The following is a 20,832-nucleotide window of genomic DNA, read 5'->3' on the forward strand; positions in this document are numbered from 1 at the left end:
TATGTATACCTCCATTATTTGTTCTGTTGTGTTTATCACTGAGAAGCATGGCATGACACTTACTGTCTTCATGGTGCATCTACCATCTTCACTTGCAAAAAAAAAAGCATTTTGCATTTCATTAATTCTTACATGTGTATTAGGCTACTATGTAAGGACGCTTAAACTTAAGCTTCTAACTTTCAGAATTACAGTGCAACATGATATTATTCTTACAATACATACTTCTGTGTATTTCATTGTGCACCTTGTAAACATGAAATGGTGATGGCAGTCAACATATGCGATTGGAGATGTGATGTCAAACTGTGCCTGTGAGAAATGCCTTTCTAATAAGGTCTTTTATTCATTTTCATTCATTAAAATTCTTCAAAACACCACATACAATTTCAGAAATTCTAGTCATAGCCATTCAATGTCTCTGGATTATTATTTTTAATTTATTTAACTCTTGTTTAACCAAGAAAAGTCACATGTAACGCAAGCCTTTCATTTCTATGCCTTCATCACCACAAGAACATGATCTTTTTCTCCACGAGTCTCATTGCGCGCTCAGATGGGGGAAAAACACTTGGAGCCTTTGGGAACCGTGACGTCCACAATAGCAGCGGCTTGAAAAGGTGTTGGCTTATCCTTAACCCTCTGGGCGCCACAGGCGACTTTCGTCGCCGAAATGCCGTATTGATTACAACGGCCGTTTTTTTCAAATAGGATATCAAATGTAGTTCAACTTCCACTCCATTGGGTGGCAGTCAGACATGTAGTACTTCAGTTCTAAACACATTGGGACGCCTTATATGGTATTTTGTTTAAGAAAACTACAAAACTACAAACCTCGGACATTGCGGAAGTAACTTCTCCCCTATGAAACAACGCGATAGACGGAAGCAGCCTTGTAGTGACATTACGTGGATAATTCTACTGAATAAACGACCAAATGCACTCAAATGGTAACTTGTCATGATTGTACATATGTATTCATCATATATTTCGCCCCTAAATGAGGTAATATGCAAACAGGAGTGTATTTTCTGCCGCGTTATAGGCCTACTTCCCATGTTACTGTTGCCTGAGGGAAACTATCGACAGCCTATTCGTCGATCATGGGGACTGTAACAAGAAAACCCTTCATTCATTCACTTGTAAGTACACAATAGAAGTGTTCGTTTCTGCAGGAGACTTGTATATTGAGGAAGGGAAGGTTTTTTCCGATCGAGATGCGAGGTAATTTCATGCTGCTTTGTAGGCTATACTGTCGCTATGCTGGCGACGTTCATTGCAACGACAGGGGAATGATGCAACGCGTCGTAATTTGCCTGTTACAGAGTCAATATTCATCATCTGGAGGGTGACAGTGGTCAGGATGTTTGTAGAAGAGCTTGTGTACTAAGTAGAAAAGTAAATGAAGACAAAAGAAGTGCGCATATTCCTGCCAACAGTGGGGGATGGAGTGAGAGGAGTATGCGCCCGAGACACAGAGGTCTCGTGCGCATTCTACTCGGTGCAAAACGGAAGCATAGTTCACGCTACTCGACACTGTTCCTGCCGACTGCAGGTCTAAATAGCAATGCTATTCTAATGATATAATAATAGTAATAATTATGTCCAATTGCGACCTACCTTAGTCTATTTGCAACAAAAAAGTGTGATACCAGCTGGGGTTTGGTGCATCAGAAAGACATGGGCGATATAGGCTAGGTAACCAACCCCCCCCCCCCCCCCCCCCCTATTTGTATATCAGTAAATGTAACACTGGGTTTGAATAGATATTTGCACAAGTTTTTAGACATGTAGCCCATACCCAGAGTCCTTCAGGGTGTACGCTGACAGGCCTACTGTAGGCTACTGTAGGCCTGCTGTACTTGGTTCAAAGACACACAAATGGACAAAATGCACATAATACCCCTAGTGTGGATAGAATCTGTATGCTGGGCATTGCTGTGAAGGGTGTCCATGCACTAAAAAATAACTTGTCACCTTCATAGACCAGTCCCTACAGGCAAAACGGCAACCGTCCATTCACTTGTGTTTGTCACTATGCTACATTGTTGCACTATATTAGTTACAAATTACACTTTTAGTGTACAATTTATTGCTTTCTAGACCAAAATGTATTCACAGAACATAATAGTGAAGGTGTCTGGGGAAGTTTTATAAATTAAATTAGGTAAATTATTAAAAATATTTTGAAAATATGCAAAAATATCAATAACTCATTATAAATTCAAAATGGCCGACACCATATGACGTCATAATATGCACATTAGATGGGATAATTTACTCCCAAAATAAACTTTGGGTCATCCTCAATATTTGTCTCATTAATTGTCAGGCTCTATCTATTACCCATGTTAAGCCACAGCCTTTTGAATATAACATGTCAAAATCATCAGTTTTGGGCAAAAACCTGTGGCGCCGAGAGGGTTAACGCAGGTCTGAAGAAGCAGTCACACGCTACCATAATCAAACTGCTAATCGCTAGTTCTATATCTTGTTGAAAAAGTAATCCAACACTCGATGGACATCTTGTTGATAAAGGCGTTCCAACGACACTAGGGCATGGCTAAGTTTTAGTGGAGGCTCTTCTTCGGAAAGCGCAGTGTAGCACGATCAATGTTCAACTTCAAGGTGTAAACTTAGTAGGGCAAGAAAAAAAACGTGTAGTAGGCCTACCAGAGAAATGAACGCGGTTGCGGCTACAGAACTAACGGACCTACCTCCACTTTTTCGACTTATCCAAAAGCAGTCAGGGTTTTTTGTCGTCTGAAGAAATGACTGTAAAGCGACGGGCCTTTAAATGCGCTTTCTGTACCACAAACAATGGAAATGTAGTCTACACGTGTTCCAACACTTTTCGGATGTGATTGTTTTGATTTCTATCCTTGACCTTGAGTGTAAGGAAGGAAGTGACGAAGGACCAAAACGCGGCCATCTGTGTATCAAAATAAATATCCACTTCAAAGTAAAACCACAGCCGCTCTACATATGGTAGACCTCTCTGGTAAAACGTGTGACTAATACTACAACCATATACAACCATATACTACTACTAATAATAATAATAATCATCATCATCATCATCATTTAAAATATATTATTATTAATAATAACAATAATAATAAGCCAGAAATAGCAGAAACTGTTAAATGGATTTCACAATTAAGTAAAGGAAGAATTGCTCACTGTATTTCTTATCTTGATCATTTATGAAACATTTTTTTACAGCAATATAAGCAACATGTACCACTGTATCCTGCAGTGCATGCTGTTATGATGTTTATAGCATAGAAAAGGTTCAGGCTTGGGAAGCAATCACAATGTAAAGCTCTGTCTGACATGTAGGCCTACTGTAGCCCACCATGACTGTATCCTGCTGTGCTGTTAATGCTGTTATGATGCTTATAAACTAATGCGTATCCTACAGAGGGCTCAGGCCTATTAACATGCAACAGCAATATTAAGATTCAAGATTTGTTTATTACGTCTTATAGGTTTGAAGCCAATAAGGAGTAAATAAATTGTTGTGTTTTTGTGTCCTCAAAAAGATTTAAGAAGAATAAAAAGAGAGAGAGGGGGGGGGAGGGGGGTGGAAAAAGTACAAAAAGTGCCTTGTTGTTGTCTTCAACACGTGTTTCAGCCATCTTAACTGCTTGGTGGAAGAAACTACTTTGGAGTCTGGTAATGTGAGATTTCAGACCTCTAACACCAGAGGCAATAAAGGACTACTCTCCTGTTTCCACCAGAGCGGCCCATCGAGAGCTCCACAGGGTCAATACCCACGGCCGGTCATCCAAATATCCCTTTCAGACAGCTTCCTCTTGCGTCCACAGAAAAATCCTATTGGATGTGGTTCATCCTTCTTGGTAGTATGTAGACATTACCTTGGATACCATGGCTCTTGATACACCACAAAGACTTGCTGTCTCAGTCAAAGATGCAAACAGTTAAACGTGCACCAAGAATTTCTCCTTTTTGATCTCTGATTTGTCACCCATAATGTTGTGTGCATTGTGAAATTCTGAGCAAAACTGTGCTCTTATCCTGCTAACCTTCACACTTCACTTTACTGGTGCAATGTGTAATTAATGAAGATAAGACAACAGGCTGGTCCACTTGAGCCATGAAACTTCACACACTAAAACGACAGGTGTCTCAGTTATTTTGTCCAAGCCCTGTATCTGCATTGCTGCTACTGTACATTTGTTTACCCCCGCCCCACACACACATAGGGTGCGTTCCAATATGCGTCCTTGCGTCCTCCACTTGTGCTTGTGGCCTCGTACCAGGAAGTAATACGTCATGATGACATCACTGACAGCAGCATTATATTTTAATATCTCGCAAAAGCTCAATTGTTAAGTCATTTTCTCATTTGCAAACTGGATGGTGAATGAAGAATAGTCCCCCAAAAATTGTTTTGGCTAGGCTGACAGCAGGGAAACTTAATTGTTTTCTCCACAGAGGCGGGGCATCAGCAAAACGTGAGGCCACAAGCACAAGTGGAGGACGCAAGGTCGTATATCGGAATGCACCCATAAAGTACATAAACACTTAGCAAAGAGAGATATCCTCCGCGCTCCTGCACTTCACAATCTGGTGCGTCTCGGGAAAGGACTTAGTAAATGCAGGGGAAGAAAGGAACCACCGGAGCATCTTCAGATGTGAAAATCAACTCTTTTTATTAGGCAAGCGTCAAGACTAACGTTTCGACGTTCACACGTCTTCTTCAGAGTCAATATGGCAAACCTGGGTAGGTGATACTTAAAAAAATCAGAAGCACCTGACAGGTGCGTAGGGGTGTGGTGACTGCAATCACCCAAGGGTGCCAATGACAAAGGCTGCACTCCAAAAACAAAACAAAAAAAAGACAAAGAAACAAATTACAAAGTAAGCCAAACAAAAGAAAAGAAAAGTGGGGGGAAAAGTACATAAACAGTCTTGGGATGATTGACATGTGTAACCTCCCCCATGACTAAGGGGATGTCATGATGTAATTGTGCCTCTTGGGAAAATGCCTCTTCTGTAGCCTGATAAACCAGCCTAAATGTGAGATTGGATGTGTAATTTAGTCTGGCCCCGATGAATAGTACATCCGCAGACTGTTGATGAGCACAACGCGTTGTCTTTCAAACCGTACCTGTGCCTATAGGCCAACGCTCTGACCAATCAGTGATATCCTTCTCGTGGATGTGCTTTCCCAGCGTTGCAAGCTTCATCGTCACTCCCTCAAAACTCTGCCCGCTTTGATTCAAAACAAATCTCTGCGTTGCGATTGGTTTGCCAGATTCAGGGCAATGTGTTCAAAATGTTCGACCGATCCGAGGCCAGACCTACTTGCAGGCAAAGCATTTTTGCCGTCCAGTGGGTGGCGCTGTTTTACTAGGCTACCTCTTCTGAAACTTTCGTAAATATCTATATAAACTATCACTTACAGTGTATCATTGTGTCAATTGTAATGATTAACTGTAATGGTTGAATTAAACTAAATGGTCATTTACCATTCATTCTCTATTCCACCATTCCATTGTCTCATGTGTCATTCCGTTTGTCAATATTTACAAGACGCATGGGAGATGCAATGCACAATGTTTTGTTCAAATACACAAGAGGTGGGTGTTCTCGATTAAAAAAAAAAAAGTTTGATTCGTCGACAATAATGTCAAACGAAATCAACCATGCTCGCTTCTGCACACATCCGTTTAGCCATTTCACACAGGTAAGAAAAGAGACACGCTGTTACAGCGAACGTGATGTTCGGCTGAAAGGTAATGAAGAGATTTTAATCGAGGAAAGGAAATATGATTGAAGACTTTTTAGATAGAGAGCAGGAGCGTGATGAAATAACTTATCAGTCTCTGCATAACGTTTGGAGGAATGAAACGGCCATACTCGCCGGTGGGAGAGCAAGTGTCTGTATCAGACAAATGTCCCCCGACTTATGGCAGAAATGACTGCCGTATATTTATAATAATGATTATTATGATTTAGTTATAGTCGGCTATTGTAACAGTAGCAATAGTAATAGCCTATAATAAATAGCATCAATCATTATCCTGAAAGCACATCAAACTTTTTTCAATTATTTGATTATGAGATATGATTTCTTTAAGGAAAATGTATTAGTGTTAATGCTGAATGAGCATAATCCTGTGGAAGCAGAGGATTTCACCTTTTAAATGCAAATCATCCCATGTCCCTATGTGTTCCAGAGATATTGCATTTTTCATAGGAGTTTTCAACCAATTGTTCTATCTCAGAAAACCCTCAGGCATTGGGGACCTTTTCTAAGAACTGGCTTAGGCGCCAATGGGTTAATACTGACCAGAATTACCCATCTCATTCCCTCATTGGTTTGAGAAATACAGTGAGTGGTGGTGGGAAGTGATCATGTACACTCCTAAAACATTTCCTACTGTCTTAGTATGAGTAGAGGTTTCCCCCACGTGTGTGTCTCCTGTGTGAAGCCTCTGGTGGATATTAAGGTCTGCTTTCCTCCTAAAGCTTTCTCCACAGTCAGCACATGAGAAGGGTTTCTCTACTGTGTCAATGTGCTGGAGAAATATGAGGAGATTCTTAGTCTTAAAGCTCTTGTCACATTGGCTGCAAGTGTACGGCCTCACTCAAGTGTAACAGCGACTCATTTACTCTCTCAAGTGTGACGACAAGTGTGTCTTAAGGTGAGCAGACTGAAAGAAGCTCTTGTCACACTGACTGCAAGCATACGGCTTCTCCCCTGTGTGGACACGTTGGTGGATTTGGAGTTCTCTTTTTGACTTAAATCTCTTGTCACACTGGCTGCAAACATATGGCTTTTCTCCAGTGTGAATGCGACGATGTGTGTGGAGGTGAGAAGAATGTGTGAAACTCTTTCCACAGTCAGTGCATGAAAATGGTTTCTCCCCTGTGTGAAAGCGCTGGTGATTCTGGAGATGTTCTTTTGTCTTAAAGCTCTTGTCACACTGGCTGCAAGCGTACGGCTTCTCTCCCGTGTGAAAGCGCCGATGTCTGTGGAGGTTAGAAGAATGTGTGAAACTCTTTCCACAGTCTTTGCATGAAAATGGTTTCTCCCCTGTGTGAACAAGCTGGTGGATTTGGAGTTCCCTCTTGTCACACTGGCTGCAAACATAAGGCTTTTCTCCAGTGTGAATGCGATGATGTGTGTGGAGGTTAGAAGAATGTGAGAAAGTTTTTCCACAGTCAGTGCATGAAAATGGTTTCTCCCCTGTGTGAACACGCTGGTGGACTTGGAGCTTATCTTTTCTCTTAAAGCTCTTGTCACACTGACTGCAAGCGTACGGTCTCACTCCAGTGTGAATGCGACGATGTGTGTGGAGGTGAGAGGACTGTCTCTCCTGTGTGACTGCGGCGATGCAGCTGGAGGGTAGTAGCCGTTGAGAAAGTCTTTTCACAGTATAAGCATGAAAATCTTTTCTCCCCTGTGTGAACACGGTGGTGGTTTTGGAGATGTTGTTTTGTCCTAAAGCTCTTTTCACACTGATTGCAAGAATGCGGCCTCTCTCCAGTATGAATACGATTATGTGTGTGGAGGGCAGAGGAATCTGAGAAACTCTTCCCACAGTCTTTGCATGAAAATGGTTTCTCCCCTGTGTGAACATGCTGGTGCCTTTGGAGCTGTTGTTTTGTCTTAAAGCTCTTTTCACACTGACTGCAAGCGTGCGGTCTCTCTCCAGTGTGAATGCGACGATGTCTGTGGAGGTTAGAAGAATGTGAGAAAGTTTTTCCACAGTCAGTGCATGAAAATGGTTTCTCCCCTGTGTGAACACGGTGGTGCATTTGGAGCTCTGCTTTTGACTTAAAGCTCTTGTCACACTGACTGCAAGAGTACGGCCTCTCTCCAGTGTGAATAAGGCGATGTATGTTGAGGTGTAAAGACTGCAAGAAACTCTTTCCACAGTCAGTGCATGAAAATCTTTTCTCCCCTGTGTGAACACGGTGGTGGTTTTGGAGATTTTGTTTTGTCCTAAAGCTCTTTTCACACTGATTGCAAGAATGCGGCCTCTCTCCAGTATGAATACGATTATGTGTGCGGAGGGCAGAGGAATATGAGAAACTCTTCCCACAGTCTTTGCATGAAAATGGTTTCTCCCCAGTGTGAACAACACGCTGGTGGATTTGGAGTCCATCTTTTCTCTTAAAGCTCTTGTCACACTGACTGCAAGTGTACGGCTTCTCTCCAGTGTGAATGCGGCGATGCATCTTGAGGGCAGTAGCCGTTGAAAAACTCCTTCCACAGTCTAAGCATGAAAATGGTTTCTCCTCTGTGTGAACAACACGCTGGTGGACTTGGAGATTATCTTTTCTCTTAAAGCTCTTGTCACACTGACTGCAAGCGTACGGCTTCTCTCCTGTGTGACTGCGGCGATGCAGCTGGAGGGTAGTAGCCATTGAGAAAGTCTTTTCACAGTATAAGCATGAAAATGGTTTCTCCCCTGTGTGAACACGGTGGTGGTTTCGGAGATTTTTTTTTGTCCTAAAGCTCTTGTCACACTGGCTGCAAGGGTACGGCCTCTCTGTAGTGAAGGCAGCAGAATGTGTTTTTCCACTAAACTCCGCTCCGCTGGAACTGCAGAGTAGCAAGTGCCCTGTGAAGAGTTAAATGGAAATTAATATTAGTCACAACGGTGTGTAAAGATTTATCCCTGCCACTTTCTGTTCTTTGCAGAGATTATTTAATGCAGTCTGCATCAGCCATTTCTATTACCAGCGTTCTGAGAGAAAAATCGAATTAAACTGCGGTAGTCCTGTCCGAAAAGGGCTGAAGACAATAAACATGTCTTTTCCTTCAATACTTGTGTTGCTGCAGATATGAAGATATTCATTTGGAAACAATTAAAAAAACACTTCCATAACTCCATCATGGAAAACACTTTAGAACACATCAACACAGAACTTCAGCAAAATCATTGAAACTGCCACAGATTTCATGTCTTAAAGTGATACTGTCCCATTTTTGGAAATAAGCTTATTTTACACCTCCCTTGAGTTAAATAATATGGTTTTACCGTTCTTCTGTACTTTCAACCGTTTTCTAGTTATGGCACTGCAAATTTTACCTCCAAGCTAACAGTTAACATTGAATCCTATGAGACCAGTTAGCCGTGAGCTGGTCTCATAGGACTCAATGTTAACTGCTAGCATGGAGGTAAAATTTGCACAGCTATACCTAGAGAACGTTTGAAAGTACAGGAGAACGGTAAAACCCTATTATTTAACTCAAGAGGAGGTGTAAAATAAGCTTATTTCCAAAAATGGGACAGTATCACTTTAAGGGTCTGTGTACATTTCACAGAATTCTGGCTGCTTTACGCTGCCATGCACCCCATCCAGGCCCGAGAGGAAGGTAGGCCGAGGCAACCCAGCATTTTATACAGGGACTGTCTGTCTTTAACCCATTTCATCTAAACAACTCTGGGTCAAACACACATCACAAATAATTAATTTAGGAGTGATTCTACGATTCGACTGCACTTTTAAGTCCATGGATTTTATTTGCCAATTCCACTATTCAACTATTAACTGCTTCCAATGATGTTTTGGACATTAGCACACATTTATCACTCATATAATACAGAAAGTGTAGACATGGCATTATTTCCCTCAGCAAGAATGAATATTTAATACTGGTTTTGGGCGTTTTCATGCCGTCCTGTTTTCCAAAAGGGTGGGAGACGTGACGCCTTGTTTTTTCGTAACATTGGTTAAGAAGCTACAAAACTGTTATTTTTCCTTTAAAAAACATATGTCAATGAAAGAAGATGTGGTACATTATGTTTCATATTAGTCTTAGATGAGAAGAAACATTTTTGTTAAAGATGGCCTCTCAACGTCATTTAATTAATATTGCCGTGTTCCCCATTGTTATTGAATGTGTTACGCGTTGGTCCTGTTTTAAAAAACGTTCTGGTTGCTTTGTTTCAAGACGTTTTTGCAAGCTGGCAAGGTGGCTTGTGGAGAAACGAGAGAGTGTTCCGTGTTTCTCGTGGAAATGCGTCTCTGATTGGCTCACTCCTCCTGCTCTCGAAGAAACGCGTCTCTGATTGGCTCAGTCCTCCAGTTTTTGGAGAGAATGTAATGGGAAACAGAGTCGCCACTTCCCCGGGTGGTACTGCACTATAGGGGCGCCAGCGGAGGCGTGCAGGCTCCATTCAGGGCTGTGCTCTTTCGACAGCGACCCCTAGGCTTGCTGCAGGCACGGAGCAACCAGAGTGAGCTGGCTTTATGTATGAGGCTTTGTGCTGTGTGTGTACCTGAGAGTAGCAACCAGCTGATAGCTAAGCTAAGCTATGTTTTGGGCCACCAGACGTTGCTTGTTTTGAAAACAAGCAGAAAAAAATTACTCGACATGTTTTTAGATAAATGGGTCGATATAAACCTTTGTGGGCAACGCCTTCTTTCGACGTGACGAAACACAGAAAGGCTTTCGTGATTCGCTCGTTTCTCTGCATTATTTATGTAAATTGGGAAACACCGGGAAACACAGCCAGGAGAGTTGACGCACCGCTATGAGAGCCTTGCAAGTGAGTTTAACTTGGGGTGACCGTCCGATCTTCGAAAGGAGTGAGTAAAACTGAGTTTTATCGGAAGTTGGCCTTTAAGATTTATGTAAAGGTTTATATGTCAAATATCCTGCGGTGTGACTGTAACATTAATGAAACCTGGAATATAATATATATATAAATTAACCAATAACATTTTGAATAATGTATGAAGCATTTGGCATGATTACATACAGTGCCCTCCACAATTATTGGCACCCCTGGTTGAGATGTGTTTTTTAGCTTCCAATTATTATTTTTTTCTTCTAAATAATATGGGATTGGAAAAAAAGAGAAAAATCCAACCTTCAATACAAGTGCATTTATTCAGTGGGGAAAAAATCCCACATAAAGAAATAATTATTTGACATCAAATAATGTGTGTCACAATTATTAGCACCCCTGGTGTTAATATTTTGTACAACCCCCTTTTGCCAACAAAACAGCACCTAATCTTCTTCTATAATGTTTCACAAGATGGGAAAAGACAGAAAAAGGGATCTACAGCCATTCCTCTTGCAGAATCTCTCTAAATCATCCAGAGACCTGGGTCCTCTCCTCTGTACTCTCCTCTTCAGCTCACCCCACAGGTTCTCAATGGGGTTGAGGTCTGGGGACTGAGATGGCCATGGGAGGAGCGTGATTTTGTGTCTGGTGAACCATTTCTGTGTAGATTTGGCCATATGTTTAGGGTCATTGTCTTGCTGAAAGACCCAGTGACGACCCAGCTTCAGCTTTCGGGCGGAGGGCAACAGATTTTGATTTAAAATGTCCTGGTATTTCAAAGCATTCATGATGCCATGCACCCTAACAAGGTTCCCAGGGCCTTTGGAAGCGAAACAGCCCCACAGCATCACTGACCCACCCCCATACTTCACAGTGGGTATGAGGTGCTTTTCAGCATGCGCATCTTTCGTGGCACGCCAGACCCACTTAGAGTGTTTGTTGCCAAAAAGCTCAATCTTGGTCTCATCTGACCAAAGCACACGGTCCCAGATGAAGCCCCAATACCGCTTGGCGAACTCCAGACGTTTGTGTTTATGATTGTGAGTGAGGAAAGGTTTTCTCCGTGCATGCCTCCCAAACAGCTTGTTGGCGTGTAGACAGCGCCTGATGGTTGATTTGGAGACTTTGTGACCCCAGGATGCTACCATTTGTTGTAATTCTGTAACAGTGAGCTTTGGAGATCTTTTGATTTCTCTTACCATCCTCCTCACTGTGCGTGGTGGCAAAATAAACTTGGGTCCTCGTCCAGGCTTGTTTACCACTGTTCCAGTTGTTTTGAACTTCTTAATTATTCCTCTCACAGTGGATATGGGCAGCTGCAGTTGAGTGGCAATCTTCTTGTAGCCTCTGCCTGACCTGTGAAGGTCGACGCACATCTGCCTCACTTGTATGCTGTGTTCCTTTGTCTTTCCCATGTTTAAGAGTGGATAAGAGAAATGGCCTCGGTGTCACATCATATTTATACCCCAGGGAAACAGGAAGTGATGAATTACTAATTAAATGTTCCTACATACTCTGGTAAACTTTGTAAACTACTGTAGAAATGACAAATGCTTCAATTATATTTATTTCCTGGGAATTGTTAAGGGTGCCAATAATTGTGGAACAGGTGATTTAATGAAAAATAATTATTTTTTAGTCAGGGATTTTTTTTTTATTTTCTTTCATTTGAGTTGAAGGCTACATTTTCCTACAATTTTCAGTGTGACAGTATTCTTCTGCAATAAACACTGAATTTATTTTAAGGCTTTTAACACATCTCAACCAGGGGTGCCAATAATTATGGAGGGCACTGTACATATTAACTTTAGATTAATATATGTGAATGTGAAAAAAACTCAAGACAGTAATATTAACTACAAGTTCAATTTCGTAACACAAATTGCGTCCTGTGGGGTGACATGTATGGCAATGTTTGTGAATGGGCAGCTGCAAGGCCAACTACAAGGGTCTTCAAGACTGGCTCCTAACCAGTCAATACCTCAGTTATTGGAGAGTGCTGTGGAAGTTTAAGGTGACTCTTAACCTCTTAATATGTCTTCATATTGCAATGTTTCTGTCACACAATGCTTAGGTTCATTTTATGGTGTCCTGTGGTGTGACTGCTCTTATAGGAGGAAAAAAGTTTTTTTAATAAATGAAAACACATATTAACACATTGACTGCAAGTGGTGTTTTCAGAATTATGTCGTAGGCTCCCAGCGTTCTAAACCATTTTTAGATGTTTTTCGTACAGTCATAGTATATTATGTGATAGGGCCACCGAAACATGTTATGGCTCATTTGAAAGGTGAGACTTTCACCTCTTAGTGCGTGAAAACCGCATGTCTCTATGTGCTTTTATTGCCGAGCTATCGTGAGTTAAACCAAGGCCGGTATCTGCCCAAATCACCATGGAATGGAGATATCGAGGCTTTTGTCAATCATGCGCCGTTTCAGAATCTGGCGCTTCTTCTTCTTGTTATGAAATGAATCTTGCGCTTTTTCACGGAGATCACTAGACACATCTCTCCTGCTCTGCCACCTCCCCCTCCAAATGTATCAACCAACCAAGCGCATTTTCGCCGGAAGTACGTTTCAGTTCCTTGTGTACAGTCTGTTCCTGCACAACTAATCTTTGCACACACCACACGAAACGGGTCGTAGTCACACCACAGGGCTCCAGACTAACTTTTTGCACTGGTTGCGCTGGTGCGCCTAAATTTTTTTTTTAGGTGCACCAGCACAAAATTTAGGTGCACCCAAATGTTTTCACCACCCCATACACACACGCACCTCAGCTTTAAAAAATAATAATTAAAAATAATAACAATAGCAATAATAATAGCAAGAATAACAATAATAGGCCTAATAATAATAATAATAATAATTATTATTATTATTATTATTATTATTATTATTGTTGTTGTTGTTGCTATATTGTAAAAGACCTTGAGCCTTGCATGTGCTATAGGCTAGTCCAAATGTGCTCCTTATAAAAGACATGACAGTAGGCTACCTAACTAACACATCTTGGCTACAAGTAGTTTGGCTGGTTGAAAAGACCAAATTAGTAGCCTTTTAGTGAGTATGTGTTTGACTAGTAAGATCAACATAGCCTACCAGCCTTTTCTGCAATAAGGCTATGCACACGGCACAAGCACAGACTTACAATATGAAGATAGATAGATGGATAGATGGATGTATAGATTTTTTTTAAACAAACCCTGCTAAAAATGTCATGATTTTTAAAATCCTTAGACACAAATAGAATAGCCTATGTTTACAGTGGAATCTGAGGTGAGTTGGGTTTTGTCTATTTCCCCATTTTTGAGCGCTCTCCCTCTGCATAGGCCTAATGATTGTGGTATCTTAGCAAGCGCTACGAACAGACACGACAGCACTAGTGCGCTCGCTCGCTCACTCTCTCTCTCCCTCTCTCTCGTGCTGTCTCGAGGTGCATGAACGATGCCTTGCCGACTGATAGTCAGTATGTAGCCTGCCCTAGTCGCTATCAAAAAATTCACAGAAGTCCCGACAGACTAGCGCGTCACCTGTTGTTTGGCCAGCTCTGCATGCGGCTGAAACGGGCAATTATGCGCACCCGTCTGCGTGTTTGTGTGACAATGTTTAATATCCTCAAGCCATTTAGTTTTTCCCCGTGATTGTGACTCTCTCGTGTTTAAAATATCCTCAAGTCATTTTGCTGTTTTTACCGTGATTGTAACTCTCTCGTCCGTTGCAAAACTCGCCTGGTTGAAAACACAAAACTCGCTGGCACATGTGAACTCGGATAGTTGAGCGAAGTCGAACATTCTATTCTGAAACGTCGGGCTGCCTGTGAACGAGGAAGGGGGAGAAAGCTACCGGTAGTTCAGCGGAGTTGAANGAATGGCCGCATCGCCGCGTTTTATTGTGTGATGATGGACCACTACTGTAGAATGACTATTAATTTTATGTCCATTAAAACGGTTGTTTGATAATTGATTTTGTTCTACTGATGGCTGGTCGCACCGGTGCGCCTAAAAATATTTTTTAGGCGCACCATTGAAAAAAATGGGCGCATATGCGACCAAATTGGTCGCACTCTGGAGCCCTGCACCACCACATGCAGTAGGCAAAACATATTCAAAAGCCTTTCTCTAAAGGCATTTAGTCCAACGTCAACAACAAAATCCGTTCATCGGATGCATTAATGTCTCCAATCCCGTGGGGAAACAGCAGTGCTGTGCGCCATGCATGTGTGCTACTGTTTACATAGCAATGCTAGCTTCACCGACAGTAGCAGCCAGCTTCTCCTGTTCACTACGGCGTCAATTTCATCATGGGGGTAATAAAAGAACAAAATGAAGAATCTAACTTATCTGGTTGCCGATCAAATCCAAGGTAAGGGTAATAATCCAATCACAGTTCACAATGTGTAGGGCAGTAGGATCTGGCCAAGGTTTGTATTATTCCCCAAGTGTGTCCAGTCGAAGTCAAAGTGTTGTCTTCTGTACTTATTATTTTTTTGTGAAGCATATTATAAAGCGCCATAGAGTGGACGCTGACTGTAGCCTACTGTAGCACAAAGGAAACAACATACAAGCACGATCCTTGTGTTTATTGATGACAGCATCGCAGACACTTGTGTAGGCTACACAGAGAGGGGAAAGGGCGCAACAGTGACGTAACCGACGCAGACCAACAGTTCCATACAGTAGGCTACAGTTATGAAAAATATTGTTGGGTTGGCGCTGATCCTGGAGTTGTGATTAAAATGTCCAGATGATGACACAAACTTTTGACTGTCATCTATGTCTGTTCTACTTATCACAGAGCTCCCAAAATCACACACAATAAGCATTTAAGTGTCTAGTTATGAAATATGAAATAATAACTCAAAAACGGGTTTTCCATTTTTGGGAGCCAACGCATGGGAAGTAAAAACGGGTTTTCCAGTGGTTTGGTAGTCAATGTGTTAAGATTAAACACAACATCATTATCAAGTTATCATGAGCTCAAATGTCAGTCATGTATACAAAAGGATTAAAATGGCATTAATGCAGTGAATTCCCTGTGGTGTGACTCCATTTTCCTGCGGTGTGACATGCCTATGCAATGTGTTGATGCAAGACACATTTCTCCAAAAATGGCAAAAATAAGGTGAAATTCCACAGACCACTAAGTGCTTTATTTTTTTCAATTCTTTCTCAATTTTTATCCATAATTTTTTTCAGGAATTAGAAAAACTTTTTTTTTTCAAATGTCAGATGCAGTCTTCATATTAGCATGTAAAGAAACTTGTTTTGCCCAAGACAATTGCAAATGTTGATTCACAGTAATCATCACAATATGACAAAACTGTCAGAAAGACCACTGTCCTTTCCATTATACATGAAATTTGCCATATTGTGTGTGTCCACGAAAACTGTGTTAACCATGTCACAGCCTGAAACCCCCTCCATATATCAGAAATGGTTTGGTCTTAGGCCATACGAATAACATCATGTGATGTCATAACCTCTTTGGCAGGATATGGGAAGACTTTTTGGAAAATTTTGAGATCCATCCTTCCATAATTGAATCAATTTTTATGTTCTCATAGCGGGAAAAGTGCCTGTCAAATGTGCTATCAACATATTCATAAGAATCTCAAAGTGTTACCGTCAATGGTGTTACAATTAGCTATGACAGTTGAGGAGGAGTATGTTTTTGCCAATTTATCTCCATATTGACAGACAAACAAACAAAATAATTTGTGTTCTAGGGAGATGGGTTTGTCTGCTCTGTTTTTTCTCTTAAAAAAGTTACGACTTGTTCCCCTGCACTGTTGACCGTAACACAATTGAGTGACACGGTTGACTGTTTTGAAAGTGTTTTTGTGCTATTGATCCCTTATGTGTTGGAAAAATCCTATGAACAGACACTAGGGATTATCTCTGGAGAAGGAAGTCTTGTGTAAAGAGGGTACCTACATTCAAATCAGATGTTACAGGGATTTATAATGAAAAATGTGTCAGTCTGTATCACAGTGAATCATAAAATCCTACTTATGAAGCTCAACAATCACATTTTCTATATCAGTTGCACATATTAATGACAACATTATTGCTAAGGGAGATAAGCACTTTCAAACGTATGTTGTTTCAACTCTGTAGTATTTTTATATATGTTTGAAATGACATAGTATTTGTCCATAACACTGTTGACAAAATAATCAAGCAAGTGTTCGCTTTCATTAGAGTATTTATCAAATGATTTAAGATTAAGCTTGGCAATTTGTTTGTTTGGAAACTTAAATATATACACTATGTAAACATCTAGGTCATTTAGTTGAAAAAAATACTGATAATTGACATTTTGCTTTTGCCAAAAGCGCAGGCGAGTCGTAGAATCACTCTTAGACATACACACGCATTTTTGCATGTTCTGCAGTTCAGTATGCATTATTAAATAACTTATTATACTATTTGAATGTTGAATAAATGTATCAAAGTATCAAAGCTCTCTGACTTGCAGTTGTAACATACTTTATGTAACCAGTTCGGATCTCGGATCTTCCGATACAGCTGTGAACTGTGGTGACCACATACTAGTTCAAAATGATACTTATACACGTGTTTGAGTAAAATGAACATTGCTGTTTCACTCTATTAACTACCGACAACATTTCCTCTGAATTTCACATTAAAATGTGCAATTTGGAGTTTATTTGTATGTATGTCTTACCAGATCTCTTTCTTGTATCTCTGTGGTTCTCTTCATTGTTCTCCTGCCGTCCTTGTGGTCTACAGCAGTCCACCAGCACTACAGATACGCTCCTCAGACTGTAAAGAGAACGCAGGGTCTCCTCGCTGTCCTCTTTTACGCTCCTGAGCTGAGGTGGAGAAGCGTGGAACTGCTCTGTCTCTTCTTTTATGTTCAGCTGTTCTTGAGAAGCAGGGAACTCTTCTCTCTCTTCTTTTACGTTCAGCTGGGATGAAGAACCAGGGAATTCTTCTCTCTCTTCTTTTATGTTCAGTTGTTCAGGAGAATCAGCTAATCTGAACTCCTCCGTCTCTTCTTTGATGCTCCTCATCAGCTGGAGTGGAGAGTTGACTTCTGCAGAGGCCATCTTAGCAGTGTTCTACAGACTTTGAAACTGGACAGAAACATCATGACAATTATTGGCAAAGATTGTCTCCTTTTACATTTGCAATCCAACCTCACAGTAATGGCGGTGCAAGCCTAAACCAGCATGCTAGGAACAAGGTAATGAGTGTAGAAGATTAAATCAGCAGGACCATGGATAGTAGTATCTGTATTATCGATCGATTTTAATGTGTAGACCAGGGGTTCCCAACCTTTTTCAACTTGGGGCCCACTCGAAATTGTCAAAAATGTTCGGGGGCCACCTCTGACCCAATTAAGAACAAAACTCAAATAAATCAACAGTAACACACACCAAAATATTATTATTTTTAGAAAATGATTTCAAGGCCCACTTGGAATACCTTTAGGGCCCACCAGTGGGCCTCGGCCCATAGGTTGGGAACCACTGGTGTAGACCATGTATTGACCCGTTTAGAAGTCACATCCTCACTGATTGTTGACTCTCTAAGACACACACGCACAGAAGTGCACACTGCACATAATGAAATTGCATTCATGCCATGCTCAGAGTGCCTCTGTCATGGAGGAGGATGGGGAGAGCACTGGTTAATTACTCCCCCACCAACCTGGCAGGTCGGTAGTTGAACCGACAACCTTTGGGCTACAAGTCTGATACCCTAACCCCTCAACCATGAACTCCCTTGCGGTCCCACAATGGCTCCCTCGTCCTCCACTTTGAAAACCCATATTCATGACTTCATTATTTATTCTGTTGTGTAAAACCCGTGACTGCCCGTATTTATGCCTTCATTATTTCTTCTGTTGTGTTTATCATTGAGAAGCATGGCATGACACTTACTGTGTTCATGGTGCATCTACCATCTTCACTTGCAAAAAAAGAAAGCATTTTGCATTTCATTAATTCTTACATGTGTATTACTATGTAAGAACGCTTAAACTTAAGTTTCTTACTTTCAGAATTACAGTGCAACATGATATTATTCTTACAATACATACTTCTGTGCATTTCATTGTGCACCTTTTAAACATGAAATGGTGATGGCAGTCAACATATGCGATTGGAGATGTGATGTCAAACTGTGCCTGTGAGAAATGCCTTTCTAATAAGGTCTTTTATTCATTTTCATTCATTAAATTTCTTCAAAACACCACATACAATTTCAGAAATTCAAGTTGTAGCCATTCAATGTCTCTAGGATTTTTATTTTTTAATTTACTTAACTCTTGTTTAACCAGGAAAAGTCACATGTAACGCAAGCCTTTCATTTCTACGCCTTCATCACCACAAGAACATGACCTTTTTCTCCACAAACCTCATTGCGCGCTCAGATGGGGAAAAAACACTTGAAGCCTTTGGGAACCGTGAAGTCCACAATAGCAGCGGCTTGAAAAGGTGTCGGATTATCCTTAACTCAGGTCTGAAGAAACAGTCACACGCTACCATAATCAAAATGCTATATCTTGTTGAAAAAGTAATCCAACACTAGATGGACATCTTGTTGTGACATTGTGAACAATGACACAGCAAACGCATGGCATAATCAAAGATAAAGGCGTTCCAACAACACTACAGCATGGCTAAGTTTTAGTGGAGGCTTTTCCTCGGAAAGTGCAGTGTAGCACGATCAATGTTCAACTTCAACGTAGTAGGGCAAAAAAAAGAAGAAAAAACGTGTAGTAGGCCTACCAGAGAAATGAACGCGGTTGCGACTACAGAACTAACGGACCTACCTCCACTTTTTCGACTTATCCAAAAGCAGTCAGGGTTTTTTGTCGTCTGAAGAAATATGACTGTAAAGCGACGGGCCTTTAAATGCGCTTTCTGTACCACAAACAATGGAAATGTAGTCTACACGTGTTCCAACACTTTTCGGTTGTGTTTGTTTTGATTTCTTTCCTTAAGTGTAAGGAAGGAAGCGACGAAGGACCAAAACGTGGCCATCTTGTATATCAAAATAAATCTCCACTTCAAAGTAAAACCACAGCCGCTCTACATACGGTAGACCTCTCTGGTAAAACGTGTGACTAATACTACAACCATATAATAATAATAATAATAATAATAATAATAATAATAATAATAATAATAATAATAATAATAATAATAATAATAATAGTAATAATAATCATCATCATCATAATTTAAAAATATATATTATTATTGATAATAACAACAATAATAAGCCAGAAATAGCAGAATCTGTTAAACGGGTTTCACAATTAAGTAAAGGAAGAATTGCTCACTGTATTTCCCATTGGCCATTTATTGAACATCATTTTTTACAGCAACATAAGCAACATGTACCACTGTATCCTGCAGTGCATGCTGTTATGATGTTTATTGCATAGAAAAGGTTCAGGCTTGGGAAGCAATCACAATGTAAAGCTCTGTCTGACATGTAGGCCTACTGTAGCCCACCATGACTGTATCCTGCTGTGCTGTTAATGCTGTTATGATGCTTATAAACTAATGCGTATCCTACAGAGGGCTCAGGTCTATTAACATGCAACAGCAATATTAAGATTCAAGATTTGTTTATTACGTCTTATTATAGGTTTGAAACCAATAAAGATTTTTAAAAAATGTTGTGTTTTTGTGTCCTCAAAAAGATTTAAAAAGAATAAAAAGAGGGGGGGGGGGGATGGAAAAAGTGCAAAAAAGTGCCTTGTAACAAGAGAAAGAGTGAGCTCAGTAAAGGAATGTGTTACATTTTCAAGCATCAAAGGGTATGTTGTAGCTGTATATGATAGCAACTGGTGGCTAGCATGTGTTGAGAAATGTATGCCGAGCACTGGAGAGGTGAAACTGAACTTCCTGCATCCTCATGGACCATCTCCATCCTTCACTTTTCCCTTCAGATCAGATAGACTTGTCATGGATCATCAGGATGTGCTTCTGGTAGTGGAACCTGTAACTGCAACGGGACGTACTTATACATTATCTACAAAAGACACAGCTGCTGCTTCAAATGCACTGGTAGAATACAAAATGAGAGTGATTATCTCTTTAAAGTACGGTAAAGGGAAGATGACACAGGTACACAGAGAAGGAATGTTCAAACATTCACATATCATCATTTGGTGTATATAAATGGACATCTGCCTTAGTTTCTGAAACCTGGGACCATGGAAACTGACCATTTTTGTTTTGTTTTTGTTTTGTCATGTGATGCTACTATGGTATTACCATATTATT

General features: G+C 40.7%; 2 protein-coding genes across 3 annotated transcripts in view; both read right to left on the reverse strand.

Moving 5' to 3' along the window:
* The window catches only part of LOC134464139 (oocyte zinc finger protein XlCOF6-like), a 55,567-nt gene extending 36,132 nt beyond the window's left edge, over positions 1–19,435 (reverse strand). Inside the window, exon 1 of the mRNA XM_063217598.1 lies at positions 19,368–19,435. The gene's annotated coding sequence lies outside the window, so the exon portion shown is untranslated. The remainder of the gene's footprint in view (positions 1–19,367) is intronic.
* Positions 7,177–19,444, reverse strand: LOC134464146 (gastrula zinc finger protein XlCGF26.1-like). Of its 2 annotated transcripts, none has more exons than XM_063217606.1 (3): positions 19,368–19,444; positions 17,253–17,664; positions 7,177–8,603 (listed from the first exon to the last, which is right to left on the reverse strand). In XM_063217606.1, the coding sequence occupies exons 2-3, from the start codon at positions 17,635–17,637 to the stop codon at positions 7,276–7,278; spliced, it is 1,713 nt and encodes a 570-aa protein (XP_063073676.1). In that variant the 5' UTR covers positions 17,638–17,664; positions 19,368–19,444; the 3' UTR covers positions 7,177–7,275. The 2 variants fall into 2 exon arrangements, with proteins under 2 accessions (XP_063073676.1, XP_063073675.1); XM_063217605.1 differs by having other exon boundaries at positions 18,950–19,374.
* Between the last annotated feature and the right edge of the window lie 1,388 nt (positions 19,445–20,832).

Source organism: Engraulis encrasicolus, chromosome 15 (assembly GCF_034702125.1).
Source record: "Engraulis encrasicolus isolate BLACKSEA-1 chromosome 15, IST_EnEncr_1.0, whole genome shotgun sequence".
Taxonomy (NCBI): Eukaryota; Metazoa; Chordata; class Actinopteri; order Clupeiformes; family Engraulidae; genus Engraulis; species Engraulis encrasicolus.

Coding starts and splice junctions, on each gene's coding strand:
- LOC134464146 (XM_063217606.1), bottom strand. CDS start 17,637: ATGGCCTCTGCAGAAGTCAACTCTCCACTCCAGCTGATGAGGAGCATC. Junction 8,604..17,252: donor AGATACAAGAAAGAGATCTG/GTAAGACATACA, acceptor AACTCTTCACAG/GGCACTTGCTACTCTGCAGT.